Source organism: Prionailurus viverrinus, chromosome A2 (assembly GCF_022837055.1).
Source record: "Prionailurus viverrinus isolate Anna chromosome A2, UM_Priviv_1.0, whole genome shotgun sequence".
Taxonomy (NCBI): domain Eukaryota; kingdom Metazoa; phylum Chordata; class Mammalia; order Carnivora; family Felidae; genus Prionailurus; species Prionailurus viverrinus.
This window is the reverse complement of record NC_062562.1, coordinates 29,453,685-29,467,222: the sequence shown is the minus strand read 5'-3', so window position 1 is coordinate 29,467,222 and position 13,538 is coordinate 29,453,685. Positions and strand designations below refer to the sequence as shown.

Genomic DNA, 13,538 nt, shown 5'->3' with positions numbered 1-13,538 from the left:
GAATATGGCACTTGAGTAGCAGGCAGGCGTGGATGGGGGATGACAGTGGCCCCCACGTTATTGATATAATGTTACACACTTACACATGACATTAGTGTACTCAGATATATGTGGCTCGTCGCCCTTCCAGTTTTGAGCAGGTGTTGGCCTTGCATGTAACTGAGTCATGCTCTCTAAATTCTAAGCAGCAGCTTCACCAAGTGGAAGTACTTGTAAGAGAAGGGGTGGGAGGAAATCCAAACACATTTCAAGTAAAAGTCTGCACCCCAAGGAGGAATTCTTTTTAGATTATTCTAAATTCTAACCCATGTGACTCCATTCCTAAAGGAAAGTTTCCCCGTGAGAAGAGCAGATTTTCCAACTCAGACATAAAATCTTGTAAAATGTGTTGAATTAAGTCCCATCAGAGCAATCTTTCTGTCCCCTGGCAAACCGTCAAGTAATATGAATTTCCCTTCTAAAATTTCAGCATGTGTCCTCATCCTATGTTCGATGAATTCACTGGAGCAAAAGCATATTTTCAGATGTCACATACTTTCCACGGTGGGTGTGATACCAAACGCCACACATGTTACTGGTCTGACCACTCAGAAGTCTATACTAGGGAGTTGAGGATAGAATCCAAAGCCTAATTGTCTGTTTGTCTGGAAACAAAGAAACCCATCTCTTCTCTTATTCCTCAAAGAGAAAAATCTATGTGATACCAATTTTGGAAATTGGTCCCTCTCTGGGGTAAGAAATACATGCTTTCCTCCAAAGCATATATTTCATATGACTTCTGTAGTCACTTCTTGGGTTCTCCCTTCATTCAGCACCTGGACCATCCCCTTAACTAGTGTCCTTGTATCAATAGCATCCATGTTCTTTGAGATTTGATCGGTAGAGAGAGACTTCAATCACCCCCAGATTTATAGAGAGCAAAGATACTTTCTGATATTTTTGGATTTTAGCTACATATTTAGAAAAACAGAAAACAAGTCAGAGAAGATCTCACTGATAAATTTTTGCCCCCTCCAACCCTTTTTTTAACAATTAATAATACCCAACCTCAAGAAGCTTCAATGCCTTCAATTGTAAGGTTGTAGAAACTGCTTGTTATTGCTTCCTATCTTAGTCTTTGTGATACAAACACTTTGATATATTTGTTTTAGCAGCGTGTCTGAGCCCCAGGGCATCAGGGCATAATTAGAAAAGGGGCTTGGGCTGGAGGGAGAAGGGAGGAAAGGGAAAGGCTGGGCTTTCATAATGAAGCAGTGACTATTGGATGTGAGAGTCCTAATTACAGTGTATAATTAACCTAGAGATTATACAAGCCATCCAGATGAGCAAGCAGGGATGTCTTCTTTTGAGATGATAATGCTTTGGTGTTATCTTGAATTTGTAGTTACTAGTCGCTTGAAAGAGACAAAAGAAAATATTCCGCTCTTGGATTAAATTCAAAGGTATCATTCTAAAAGTTGTAAGGATAAAGAGTTGCTAGGGGAAATCTGTTTCAAAAGAGAGAGAGGTTAAGAGAATGTTTTGGTCTACATGTTCTATTTAGGGAGCATCGCAAGAACCATCTAAGATACTCTGTCCCACTCTGGCCCTTTAAGCTCTCATGTTTCTGGGCTGGAACAATTTAGTAGCAAGTAGGATTCAGTTATCATGCTTGTTTAAGGACATTTTCAGGGATCCATAATGCGGTCTGCAGGCATGCATCCATTTGGAGAGAGAGAATATATCATGTTTACGGTGCCTGCACCAGCATATGTGGACATTTGCATTTGGAGAGAAAGTATATTCCCACTTCAGCTGGAGTTTTACCCCTTGTTGGTAGTGATTGGAGCTTAAAGCTGGCTGTATGCAGAGAAGTGGACCAGACCCTCTTCTGTCTTTTGAACCCATACATATTCTCTCACACCTGGGTTCTACACTTGATCACTAAACAGATGCAATACCAGAACACATCCGTTGCTGTAAGCTTTGAATGAATCTAGTTCTCTGACCTTCTTGAAAAGATAGCTCAGCTTCCAAACAAGGGTTTTGCGGCCGAGCTTTCAACACAATGTGGAGAACTGTACCAGCAGGGTGGCAAGATGCTAGGAATCTGTGTGCTTACCTGGGTGTGGGGGGACAATTGAACGATCCAAGGAGATGAGGTCACTTTCATGAAACACGTTGCCGCTTGATTTCTTTGACTGGATTCTTCACACCTAATTTCAAATCTCAAAATAAAACGTTTCACATGAAAAGCCTAGTTCTTAATCATATGAGATCCCTCCTATAAAAGTCATCCATTAACAAGGTCTAGCTCTGAAGCATTTGGGGAGAGGGAGAACAATGTGCATAACTAGTAACTTGAAAGACGGGTGGCTGGGTTGTGGTAGTTTCAGTCTGACAAAAAAAAAAAAGACACAACTCTAGATAAATTATTATTTGTGACATGGCTCAAGATGGGCGAGTGTGAGGAGAGTGAAGGTGACAGAACTGGTACTGACCACGGTGACAAGGACTTGAAGAGCAGCCGACGTGACATCTTTCCTGTCGTGCAGCCGAAAATGTCAACTTTGTGAAGGACAGTGAGAAAATGGTTTGCCGAAAACTTGAAAGGTGGATTCCGGAGATGCCCGTTGTGTCAGAAGTGATATAGTCTGTTGTGGCCAGAGAGACCTACTTCTGGTGGCAGTGGTGGCCTGCAGGTGGGACAGCTTCCTGTCCCTCATGGGGTTCCAAAAATGACTGCACTGGACCTGCACCTTGTCTCAAGTTTGCAGGGTCATGATATACTAGAAGTGAGTTGTTAGCCAGTGTGCAGTTAGGTGGACCCGGAGGCCCAGGACCACATTTCCTTGTCGCTGTGTGTGTGTGTGTGTGTGTGTGTGTGTGTGTGTGAGAGAGAGAGAGAGAGAGAGAGAGAGAGAGAGAGAGAGAGAGATTCTCAAGCTAGGTTCAAAGGCATCGAACAATTTTACTATATGATGTGCATATCCCCTCCTTCTAGGAAAAAGGAGATAGTGCTTTATGAACTCACATCAGTATAAGTAATAAAAACTAAGTCTGGATCCTCTCCATTTTTGAGGTGAAAACTGGAGTCAAGGAAGCTACAGAGGGGCGCCTGGGTGGCCCAGTGGGTGAAGCATCCAACTTCGGCTCAGGTCATGATCTCGCGGTCCGTGAGTTCAAGCCCCGCGTCGGGCTCTGTGCTGACCGCTCGGAGCCTGGAACCTACTTCGGATTCTGTGTCTCCCTCTTTCTCTCCCCTCCCCCACTCACACTCAAAAATAAATAAACATTAAAAAAAAACCGGAAGCTACGGAAAGGTAGGAAACAGGACAAAAGCGGTTCTCAACCCTTGACAGCACATTAGGATAACCTGGGGATGTCTACATCCCCCTGCAGGTGAATTGAATCAGAGTTTGAGGATGAGACTGTCAAAGCTGTCACATGGTTCCAAAGTATAGGCAAAGATTAAGAACTACTGACCTGTGAGGACAGTCTGTCTGGTCAGGGCACAGCTGCTAGGGCGAGCCAATTCCACCTGTTTCTTCTATCTTTGTGTTATTTACTCAACATAAAGGTTCCAGAAAAGTGTGTCCAGTTGACTGAGCTTAGGTCACAGTCCAGCTTAGACACACAGTGTCCATAAGAGGGGGGGACTGGCTTGTGGGAAGGCCCTCAGTATATAAACAGCAGGAAACAGGACCCCAGTTTACTCTTCTCCCCAAGGGTACGCGCGGTGTGGGCAAGGTCATTCTTCCGAAGGACATTCAGGTGTTAAGAAGTGACAGTGGGTGCTAAGAAGCCAAAAACCAAGAAGGCAGGAAAGGCACCCTTCAGGACACAGAAGAATGGGGAATTCAGCGTTCCTAGACACATGTTCTGAGTAAAGACACATCTCAGCCTGGGATTTGCTCGTTTGGAGTTTAAAATACAGCTTTATCTCTTCTCTCATTCTTTGTGACTCCTTAAGTGTTAAAAGTATGGAGAAAGGAACACCATGCAGAGCCAGTTTTATGACAATTATAGAATCACCTCCAAATGTTTCCAGAAAAGAAACACACACACACACACACACACACACACACACACACACACACACACACAAAAGCAGGGCTTCTGAGAGACACCAATACAGTTCCTCTACTTATTTTGCAACCACCACTGCCTGGGATGGCACTTTGAAATAGCACATACACCACTTCCAGAAGGGATCGTAGCTTTATAAGTGGACCCTCTTGCTTGGAGAAGATCTCTGGTTCCAGATTCACTCCAATCCAAAGGAATTGGGGAATCCTGAATCAAACCTACCCTTTCAACCACTAGAAGAGCCACCCACAAGATATTTTCTTGATCTAAAGCAGAGATTCTCGAAGTGGGCTCCTTGGACCAGCAGCATCAGAGAACTTGTTAGAAAACAAACTCTCAGCCCCATCCTCCAGGTAATCTGAGGCATGCTCGGGTTTGAGGACCACTACTCTAGGCAAAGTATTTTATTGCTTCTCTGAAAACAGTGTTCCCTAAAATATTGAGCCAGGATTTTCAGTTAGTAGCTCCATAGAAATCTGTGGGAAATTGGGTGGGGCAGAGGGGAAAGTGGGTGATGGGCATTGAGGAGGGCACTTGTTGGGATGAGCACTGGGTGTTGTATGGAAACCAATTTGACAATAAATTATACTAAAAAATCTTTTTAAATAAAATAAGAAATTTGTGAGAAATCAAATTAGCTATGTCCTAGCTGAGGAGATTATAGGGAACCCATTACACTGAATTCTGGCCATGCTGAAAACAGCTGACCAATGTCTAGTTAATGTGTGTTTAGGGATTGGGTCCCTACTGTGCTCATGAATTCCTTAGACCATGTTATCTATGGAATATCTTATCTTGTCCTCCATCCTGGTTTAGGCATCTGTGCTTGTGTAGTCTTGGGAAGGCCTTGTTGTTTTGCATGGTTTCTATACTTCTTACTGGTCCGTACCACTGTCATATTGTGCAATGTTTTTTCCCTATAATTGATGCCTAATAAATACGGGAGCTTGAGAGCAGTTTGGGGAGACTTCCCTTAGCCTCCGTCTCACATCTCTTGACTTGTGGACTCTTGAGTAACCCTTTCTGCTGTCCTTGGCTTTGCTGGACAAAGCCAAAAGCCGAACCCACAATTGGTGACCCCAACGTGATAAGCCAAACCCACAACTGGTGACCCTGATGAAGCAAACCCATAGAAATCTAAGCCTGTATAATTCCCATTGACAAATTACAGGGAACAACAGAAAAGAAATTGGTACTTGAGAGAATTTTCAAAAATAATGATATGAGGGGCACCTGGGTGGCTCAGTCAGTTGAGCAACTAACTCTTGATTTCGGCTCAGATCACGATCTCATGGTCCGTGAGTTTGAGCCCCTCCTGGGGCTCTGAGCTGGCAGTGTGGAGCCTGCTTGGGATTCTCTTTCTCTTTCTCTCTCTCCCTCTCTCTCTCTTTCTCTGCCCCTCCCTCACGCTAGCTTGCTCTCAAAATAAATAAACTTTAAAAAATGCAGTGAAATTAGACAAACAAAAAAGGATATTTTTACTTTTCAACTGATAGAGTTACCACCTGTGATCTTTAATAAATTGTATTATTCCTGCCTGTCTCTTCCTCAGTTTGTAAAATAACATCGTCTGTCCCCAGTACCATTTCAGAGCAATTCTGGCAGTTACAAAGAAATTTGCATTCGATGTCAAAATCATGACTTTTTAAATCACCTATTTTTGTTGGTCAATTCTGTACTATTTACCTTACAGACATAAACTTAGTTGCATTCATTTTAAGTTAAAACTATTTGCACTGACATAGGCAATTAAGAAGCAAATTTTTTATGTTTATTTATTTATTTTAAGAGAGAGAGAGTGCAAATGGGGAAGGGGCAGAGAGAGAGAGAGAGAGAGAGAGAGAGAGAGAGAGAGAGAATCTCAAGCAGGCTCTGTGCTGACAGCCCCTGACACAGGGCTCGATCTCACGAAGTGTGAAATCATGTCCTGAGCCAAAATCAAGAGTCAGACACTTAATGGACTGAGCCACCCAAGGGCCCCAAGAAACAAATTTAAGGAAAGACTACAATAATAATTTTTTGTCATTTACTTTTTTAGAATAGTGAGATTAATAGTGTTGAGAAAGTAGTCGGAGGTTGTCAGGGAATTGGAAGCTGCTGATACCTTAAATAATCACAACTGTGAATCATCAGAACAAAAGGGAAAGAAACATAATTGAATTTTATGTTTGTAATAATACCCTTTGTAGTGGGGATTAACTGAGAAGGCCAGACACACCCTCAATGCTTAGTTTTTATCATCTCAAACACAAATCTAAAAGTTACTTTCTTATTGCCTAATAATTGCCTTAGAAGTCTTGCTGAGTGAGGAATGATTTTCTTCAGGAAGGTTTATCTCCTAAAAATAGCCACATGCGTCTCTGGGCTTCCCATGTTAAATGATTTCCATGCTTTTTCCCGTGATCTGTAAGCCCCTTTCTGATTTGTAAATTATATTTTAATAGCGTTTATCTCTGGGCTAATCCCTGCTAAGAAACAAAATTCCTAAAATGGCTCCCACTTTCCCAAATTGAGTATGTGCACACGCCAATCAGATAAACGTGTTCAGTGCATTAGCGAGTTGTATTTTGTGTGAACAAAATCTAAATATAAAAACCACAGCTATAGAAAGTTGTCGATTATAAGCATAAGAAGTTACTACACCAAAAAGCATCACCTATGTTTTGTGGAGGCCAATGAATTCACCCTGAGATGTAACTACAGATTCACATATGGGCAGATTTACATATGGACATTTCATATGTAAAAAATTTTAAATAGGGGCACCTGACTGGCTCAGTCAATAGAGCATACGACTCTTGATCTTGGGGTTTTAGGTTCTCACCCTACATTGGGTGTAGATTACTGAAAAAAAATCTTGAAAAAAAATTTAAATAAACTTTGTAAATTAACATTTAGGATTTATCTAGAAAACATGAAAATAGGGGCGCCTGGGTGGCTCAGTTGGTTAAGCGTCCGACTTTAGCTCAGGTCACGATCTCACAGTCCGTGAGTTCGAGCCCCGCGTCGGGCTCTGGGCTGATGGCTCATAGCCTGGAGCCTGCTTCCGATTCTGTATCTCCCTCTCTCTCTGTCCCTCCCCCATTCATGCTCTGTCTCTCTCTGTCTCAAAAATAAATAAACGTTAAAAAAAATTAAAAAAAAAAAAGAAAACATGAAAATAAAGACATATTCATATTCCAACATCCTACCTGATATTTACCATTTGGCCTTCTTCAGGGCAGTTCAGGGGAGTGTGAAGAAATGGATTTTATAGAATTTTACTGTTAAGGGGTGTTTTTAATAATGTGGGGGAGGGGAAGTTTTCTTGTTCTTTCTTTCTTTTTTTTTTTTCCAAGTGGGGAATTTTTAGTATTTATAAAGAAGGGAAGCTGACCAATTAACCCCTAACAGGAGGTACATTGCTGTCATTTGCCAAGTCTTTTGTGCAGTCAGACTGGTCTAGTATACAGGATTTTCCCAACTTATGCTGGATCCTTGAGAAGACCTATAAATAAGACCATTTGTTTGGTCTCAAGATGACTTCCCATTTGCAAACTGAAGAATGTTCCAGTAGAAGTTTCATGGTGACACGCCAATCTGCAAACTGGCTCAGCCAGTAGTCACAACAAGTCACTACGGGATCTGGGAAGCTGAAGTCTTTGAATGGGTCAGATTATCCCACGTCTAATTTGGCACAGATAAATTTGGGCTATAAATATGCAGCTTCCTTTTGTATTTTCAACTTGAACAGTCCAAAGCAAATAGGAAAAATGTGTGGAAACCTAATGGCGATTTAGAAATATGAGAATACTGGGTTTAAACTGGAATTTACTTATATTTGCTAGGGTCCTTCTTGTTATTAAAATGACCAGTAGTTCACTAGCATGGAAACGCATCATATGTGGTTTGTTCTCTTTTCTCCCAGCTTTATTGAGATATTAACATATAACCTGTGTAAGTTTAAGGTATCTAATGTGTTGATCATATATATATATATGTGTGTGTGTGTGTGTGTGTGTGTGTGTGTGTATATATATGTGTGTGTGTATATATATATATATATATATATATATATATATATATATATAGTGAAATCACTATTATGACAAGGTTAATTAACACCTACATCCCCTCACATAATTATCATTTTTTAGTGTGGGCGATAACATTTAAGATCTCCTCTCTTAACAACTTTCAAGTATATAAATACAGTACCATTACTCATGTTATAGCTGGGAGTTTGTACCCTTTAGTTAACAGCTCCCTGTTTCTGCCAGCCCTTGGGCTCTGGCAACTACCATTCTATTCTGTATTCTTATGAGTACGACTTTTTCAGATTAGACATGTAAGTGAGAGCTTGAAGTTTCTGTCTTTCTCTGTCTGACTTATTCACTTAGCGTAGTGCCTTCAAGTTCCATCCATGTCGTCTCAAAAGGTAGGATTTCCTTTCTTTTATGGCTGAATAATATTCCATCATATAAAAATAATTCCATCATATATATATTTATCCATGAATTCCTTTATCCATTCATCCATCAGTGGACGCTTCGGTTATTTCCATATCTTGGCTGTTGTGAATAATGTTGCAGTGAACACAGGGGTGCAGATGTGTCTTCAAGAAAGTAATTTCCTTTCCTTCAGGTATATACCCAGATGTGGAATTACCAAATCATGTGATAGCACTATTTTTAATTTTTTGAGGAACCTCAATACTGTTTTCCACCGTGGCCACACCAGTTTACATTCCCATCAACAGTGCATAAGGGCTCCCTTTTCTCCACATCCTTGCCAACACTTGCTGTCTTTTCAATACTAGCCATGGTGAGGTGATATCGCATTGTGATTTTGATTTGCATCTCCCTGATGACGAGTGATGTTTTTATGTATCTTTTGACCATTTCTATGTCTCCTTTGGAAGACTGTTCAAGTCCATTTGTCTATTCAAGTCCTCTGCCCATTTTTTAATTGAATGATTCGGTTTTTTCTATAGAATTTTATGACTTCTATATTTCTGTTGTCTATCATCAGATAGATGGTTTGGGAGTATATCCTCCCATTCCATAGGTTACCTTTATATTTTGCTGTGCAGAAAGTTTTTAGTTTAATGTAGCCCCACTTGTCTATTTTTGCTTTTGTTGCTTCTACTTTTAGTGTCGTATCCAAAAAAATTGTTGCCAAGGCCAATGTCAAAGAGCTTTTTCCCTATGCTTTCTTCTAGGATTTTTACGGGTTCAAGTCTTATAGTTAAGTCTTTAATCCATTTCGAGTTAATTTTGTGAGTGGTACAACATAGGAGTCCAGTTTCATTCTTTTGCATGTGAATATCCAGTTTTCCCCAACATCATTCATTGAAGAGACTATTCTTTCCCATTGTTCATCTTTGGCTCCCCTGTCTAAAATATTAGTTGACCATACATGCAGGGATCACTTCTGGGTTCTCAGCTCTGTTCTCTTGGTCTGTGCATCTGTTTTTATGCCAGTACCATATTGTTCTGATTATTAAAGCTTTGTAATAAACTTTTAAGTCAGGAATTGCAGTGTCTCCAACTTTGTTCTTTATTAGGATTATTTTGGCTCTTTGGGTCTTTTGTGGTTCCATACACACTTTAGGATTGTTTTTTTCTATTTTTGTAAAAAAATGCCATTGGAATTTTGATAGGGATTGCGTTAAATCTGTAGATGGCTTGGGGTAGTTTGGACATTTTAACAATACTAATTTTTCCAATCCATGAATATAGGATATCTTTCCACTTATTTGTGTCTTCTTTAATTTCTTTCATCAATGTCTTTCACTTTCCCCAATGTCTTATAATTTGTTCTTCAGTTAATACATTAGTGCTTAAAAGAATCTGAACATCTGTAATATAAGCTAGATATTGAGTCACTTAGGAACATTTAACACCAAAAACGACAGATATTTACAAGGCACCTGTTTTTTCTAGAAGTTTGTGTGCGTAATTCAGGAGTCCCAAACCTAAGTGCCTACAAGAAAGATATTTAATACAATTGAGAGATGTGGACAGTTAAGTGCCTGCCCCTATTAAAAAGCTATTACTTGTTACTCACCAGTTAATGCCAGTTGTTCCAAATTTTCAAAAGAATTGTGTTGTAAAACTTTCCTAACTTTAAAAATTGCTGGCAAATTGGGGCACCTGGGTGGCTCAGTTGGTTAAGTGTCCAACTTCGGCTCAGGTCATGATCTCATGGTTCATGGGTTCGAGTCCTGCATCGGGCTCTGTGCTGACCATGTGCAGTCTGCTTGGGATTCTCTCTCTCTCTGTCTCTCCCTCTCTCTCTCTCTCCCCCTCTCCCATACTCTATATAAATAAATAAACTTTAAAACATGCTGGCAAATAGAATCTGTATGGGATTCTCTCTCTCTCTCTCTCTCTCTCTCTCTCTCTCTCTCTCTCTCCCCCTCTCCCATACTCTAAGTAAATAAATACACTTTTAAAAATGCTGGCAAATAGAGCCTGCTTGGAATTCTCGCACTCTCGTGCGCGCATGCTCTCTCTCTCTGCCCCTCTCCCACACTCTAAATAAACAAGCGAACAAACTTTAAAAAAATGCTGGCAAATAGTTCAAAAATCTTAAGAAGCTATGAGCCAAACAAAAGGTCTAGAAACTGGACTTTCTGGCCACCAGTTTATACATTTTACCACTTCACAATAAATGAGCGACAGTACTACAAATGTCTCCAAAAGATAACCCCAGCATACCCCGTGCCCTTTAGTAGCCACCTCTGAAAAGCAGGACTTCTCCTAAGGTCACATAGATCACTGTAATTGTTCTTCTGAAGTGGACAGTTTCCTCCTGCTAGAGATGTGATTTGACGATGTCAGTGTATGAGGTTCCCGTCACTTCATGACATGTCTTCTTTCAGGCCTGATGGAATCGGAACCGTGACTGTTGAAGAGAAGGAACGTTTTGAAGAAATCAAAGAGAGACTCCGAGTTCTATTGGAAAATCAGATTACACATTTTAGGTAAGGATCTGGGGTTGAGGGGTTAATTAAGAGGGTGAGACTGGGGTGGGGCAAATAAAGGGCTTGACTTTCTAAAACTGTTAACCTGTCAGTGACACGTTGGATATTTAGAAATAACTGAAGTGAGGGGCACCTGGGTGGCTCAGTTGAGCATCTGACTCTTGGTTTCGTCTCAGGTCATGATCCCAGTGTTGTGGGATTGAGCCCCATGTCAGGAACATGGAGCCTGCTTGGGGTTCGTTCTCTCTCTCTCTCTCTCTCTCTCTCTCTCTCTCTCTCTTCCTCTGCACCTGTCCCCCACTCCCTTGTGCTCTCCATCCCTCTAAAAAAAACAAAAAATGGTAACTGAATGCAAATGAAAACCAATAGGACAGGGTTCCGCAATAGCCAGGAGACTTTGACATCTTCAGCTCATTCTACTTCCACCAAAAGAACAGAGCCCTCCTTTTGCAAGCTGACCCTGGTCATCAATCCATTTTTTACATCTTTGTTAAGAAGCTGAATGTGAGATTTCTACAAGGTTCCTAAACCCATGAAAACTCTTGTGAATCAGATCACATGAACAGGGAAGGAAGGCAGTGGGATCCATATGAGAGTGTCCACCTTCTCTCTTGCCTCAGAAACAGGGCTAGCCGTCTACTAAGGGAAAGAAGGAAACTTAGATCTGCCTTGGCAGATTGACTCTACCCCGCGCCCTTGACACAGCGAGCAGGTCCAAGTCCAGCCTTGCACCACATAGCCCGCTTCTGCCTTGCAGCAAATTAGACATTTCTATCGCTGCACTGGTGCTTGTAGACTAGAGATCCTGAGATAGTAACTCAAAAATAGTAAGAACATTTATGATAATAAACTAATCCTTTTTCTTAAACATTTCCTAGGGGTCAAGACACAGGACTCATGGCTGGTTAGGCATTAACTCGATTTTTTATTCCCAGAACAACTTTGTGAGGTCATTGTCACAGTCTCAAATAAAAAGTAAACCAAAGCTGAGAGAGTTAAGGAACTTGCCCTAGACCACTCAGCTGGACACATGCCTAGGAGATAGTTTGAATTTAAGTAGCCTCTGCTGGTCCCTTGGTACCATGAGGAACAGTGGCTCAAAAGGCCTGTGACAGCCCCAAATAGTCAATGGAACTCTTAGGAGTATAGGACCTAGCTCTTTCTGTGCCATCAAAATCCTCTGGGATAAATTTTTATTGATTAATTGCTATATGCAAGATGTATTGCCAGTAACAAAAGACCCCATGACAATTAAAAACTGCAGTCAAAGAAGTACATCTAGCAAAAGCATGAATTTGCTCAAAATACACTCCTTCATTTCCTCTAGTAAAGCCTTTGGAGATTTGAGTAAATATGTTAGGATTTTAGCCTGTCTTAACTAATTTTTTTTTTTTTTTTTACTCCTGGTCTCTATAATAATATATAAGGTCACATGTGAGCTAACAAATGGTTTTCCTTCACAATAGAAATCTAAACAGAGCCTTATGCCATCACTCTAAATATTCTTTTCTGCTGCAGACACTTGCAGAGTCCCTCTTTAGTCATTATTCACACATACACATATATACATTATATACACACATATATGGTGTGAATTCAGATTAACATAACACAACGTGACAAAATAAAAAGCATTTTCTGTTCCTCAGAAAGAGTTGCTATATGAATCAAACTGCAGCATACTTCATGCTGAAATGTAATGTATTTGGGCAACCTGAAGAATGTTCTCTGTTTTGTAGGTATTGCTTTCCATTCGGTCGACCTGAAGGGGCTTTAAAAGCTACTCTATCACTCTTGGAAAGGGTAAGAATGGAAGTAAAAGACAGATTACATATATATAGACATGAACATGATTGTAATGAAATATTATGGCTGAATGACCTAGTTTGTCATTTTTCAAGGCTTCACTTACCATTCATCAAATACCAGAATAAACGTGGGGAAACTGCCAAAATTCTAGATATTTTATCTCCAGACTCCCAAATAGTTAGCATATATTGAAGATATGTTCCTGGCCCTTCCTTGATTCATAGATGGGTTTTGCCATCCTAACTGTGCATTACAACTCTGTGTGTTCTGTTTAGCGATGGCTCTCAATCAGTATTAAGTCACAAGGAGGCATTCACAGCTCATTTTAAACTTGAGCTCTTTAAGAAACATAAATGAGTAACACATTTGGTTGAACCATCTTAATAATCTTTTATTTTCCCACCTAAAGGTTTTGATGAAAGATATTGTTACCCCCGTACCACAAGAGGAGGTAAAAACAGTCATCCGGAAATGTCTAGAGCAGGCTGCTTTAGTCAACTACTCCCGGCTCTCAGAATATGCTAAAATCGAAGGTAAGGCTCCCTTCTGCCCCCAGTTACTTCTTTAAATTTTGGTATGCCTCCCTGGGGAAGAGTCTGTCTTTTCTAATGGGCACCAGAAAACAGTGGTCCATCTGAATATGTTAAATTGAAACCTGAAAGCACTTGAAATATGAAAGCTTCCTTGGCTGCGG

General features: G+C 40.6%; 1 protein-coding gene across 13 annotated transcripts in view; it reads left to right on the top strand.

The window, feature by feature from the left end:
* CADPS (calcium dependent secretion activator) overlaps positions 1-13,538 on the top strand; it is a 483,782-nt gene that overhangs the window by 352,104 nt on the left and 118,140 nt on the right. For all 13 annotated transcript variants that reach the window (XM_047847306.1, XM_047847316.1, XM_047847337.1 and 10 more), the window contains 3 exons: positions 10,934-11,035; positions 12,775-12,838; positions 13,254-13,377. In XM_047847306.1, the coding sequence (XP_047703262.1) occupies positions 10,934-11,035; positions 12,775-12,838; positions 13,254-13,377 (290 nt within the window). The remainder of the gene's footprint in view (positions 1-10,933; positions 11,036-12,774; positions 12,839-13,253; positions 13,378-13,538) is intronic.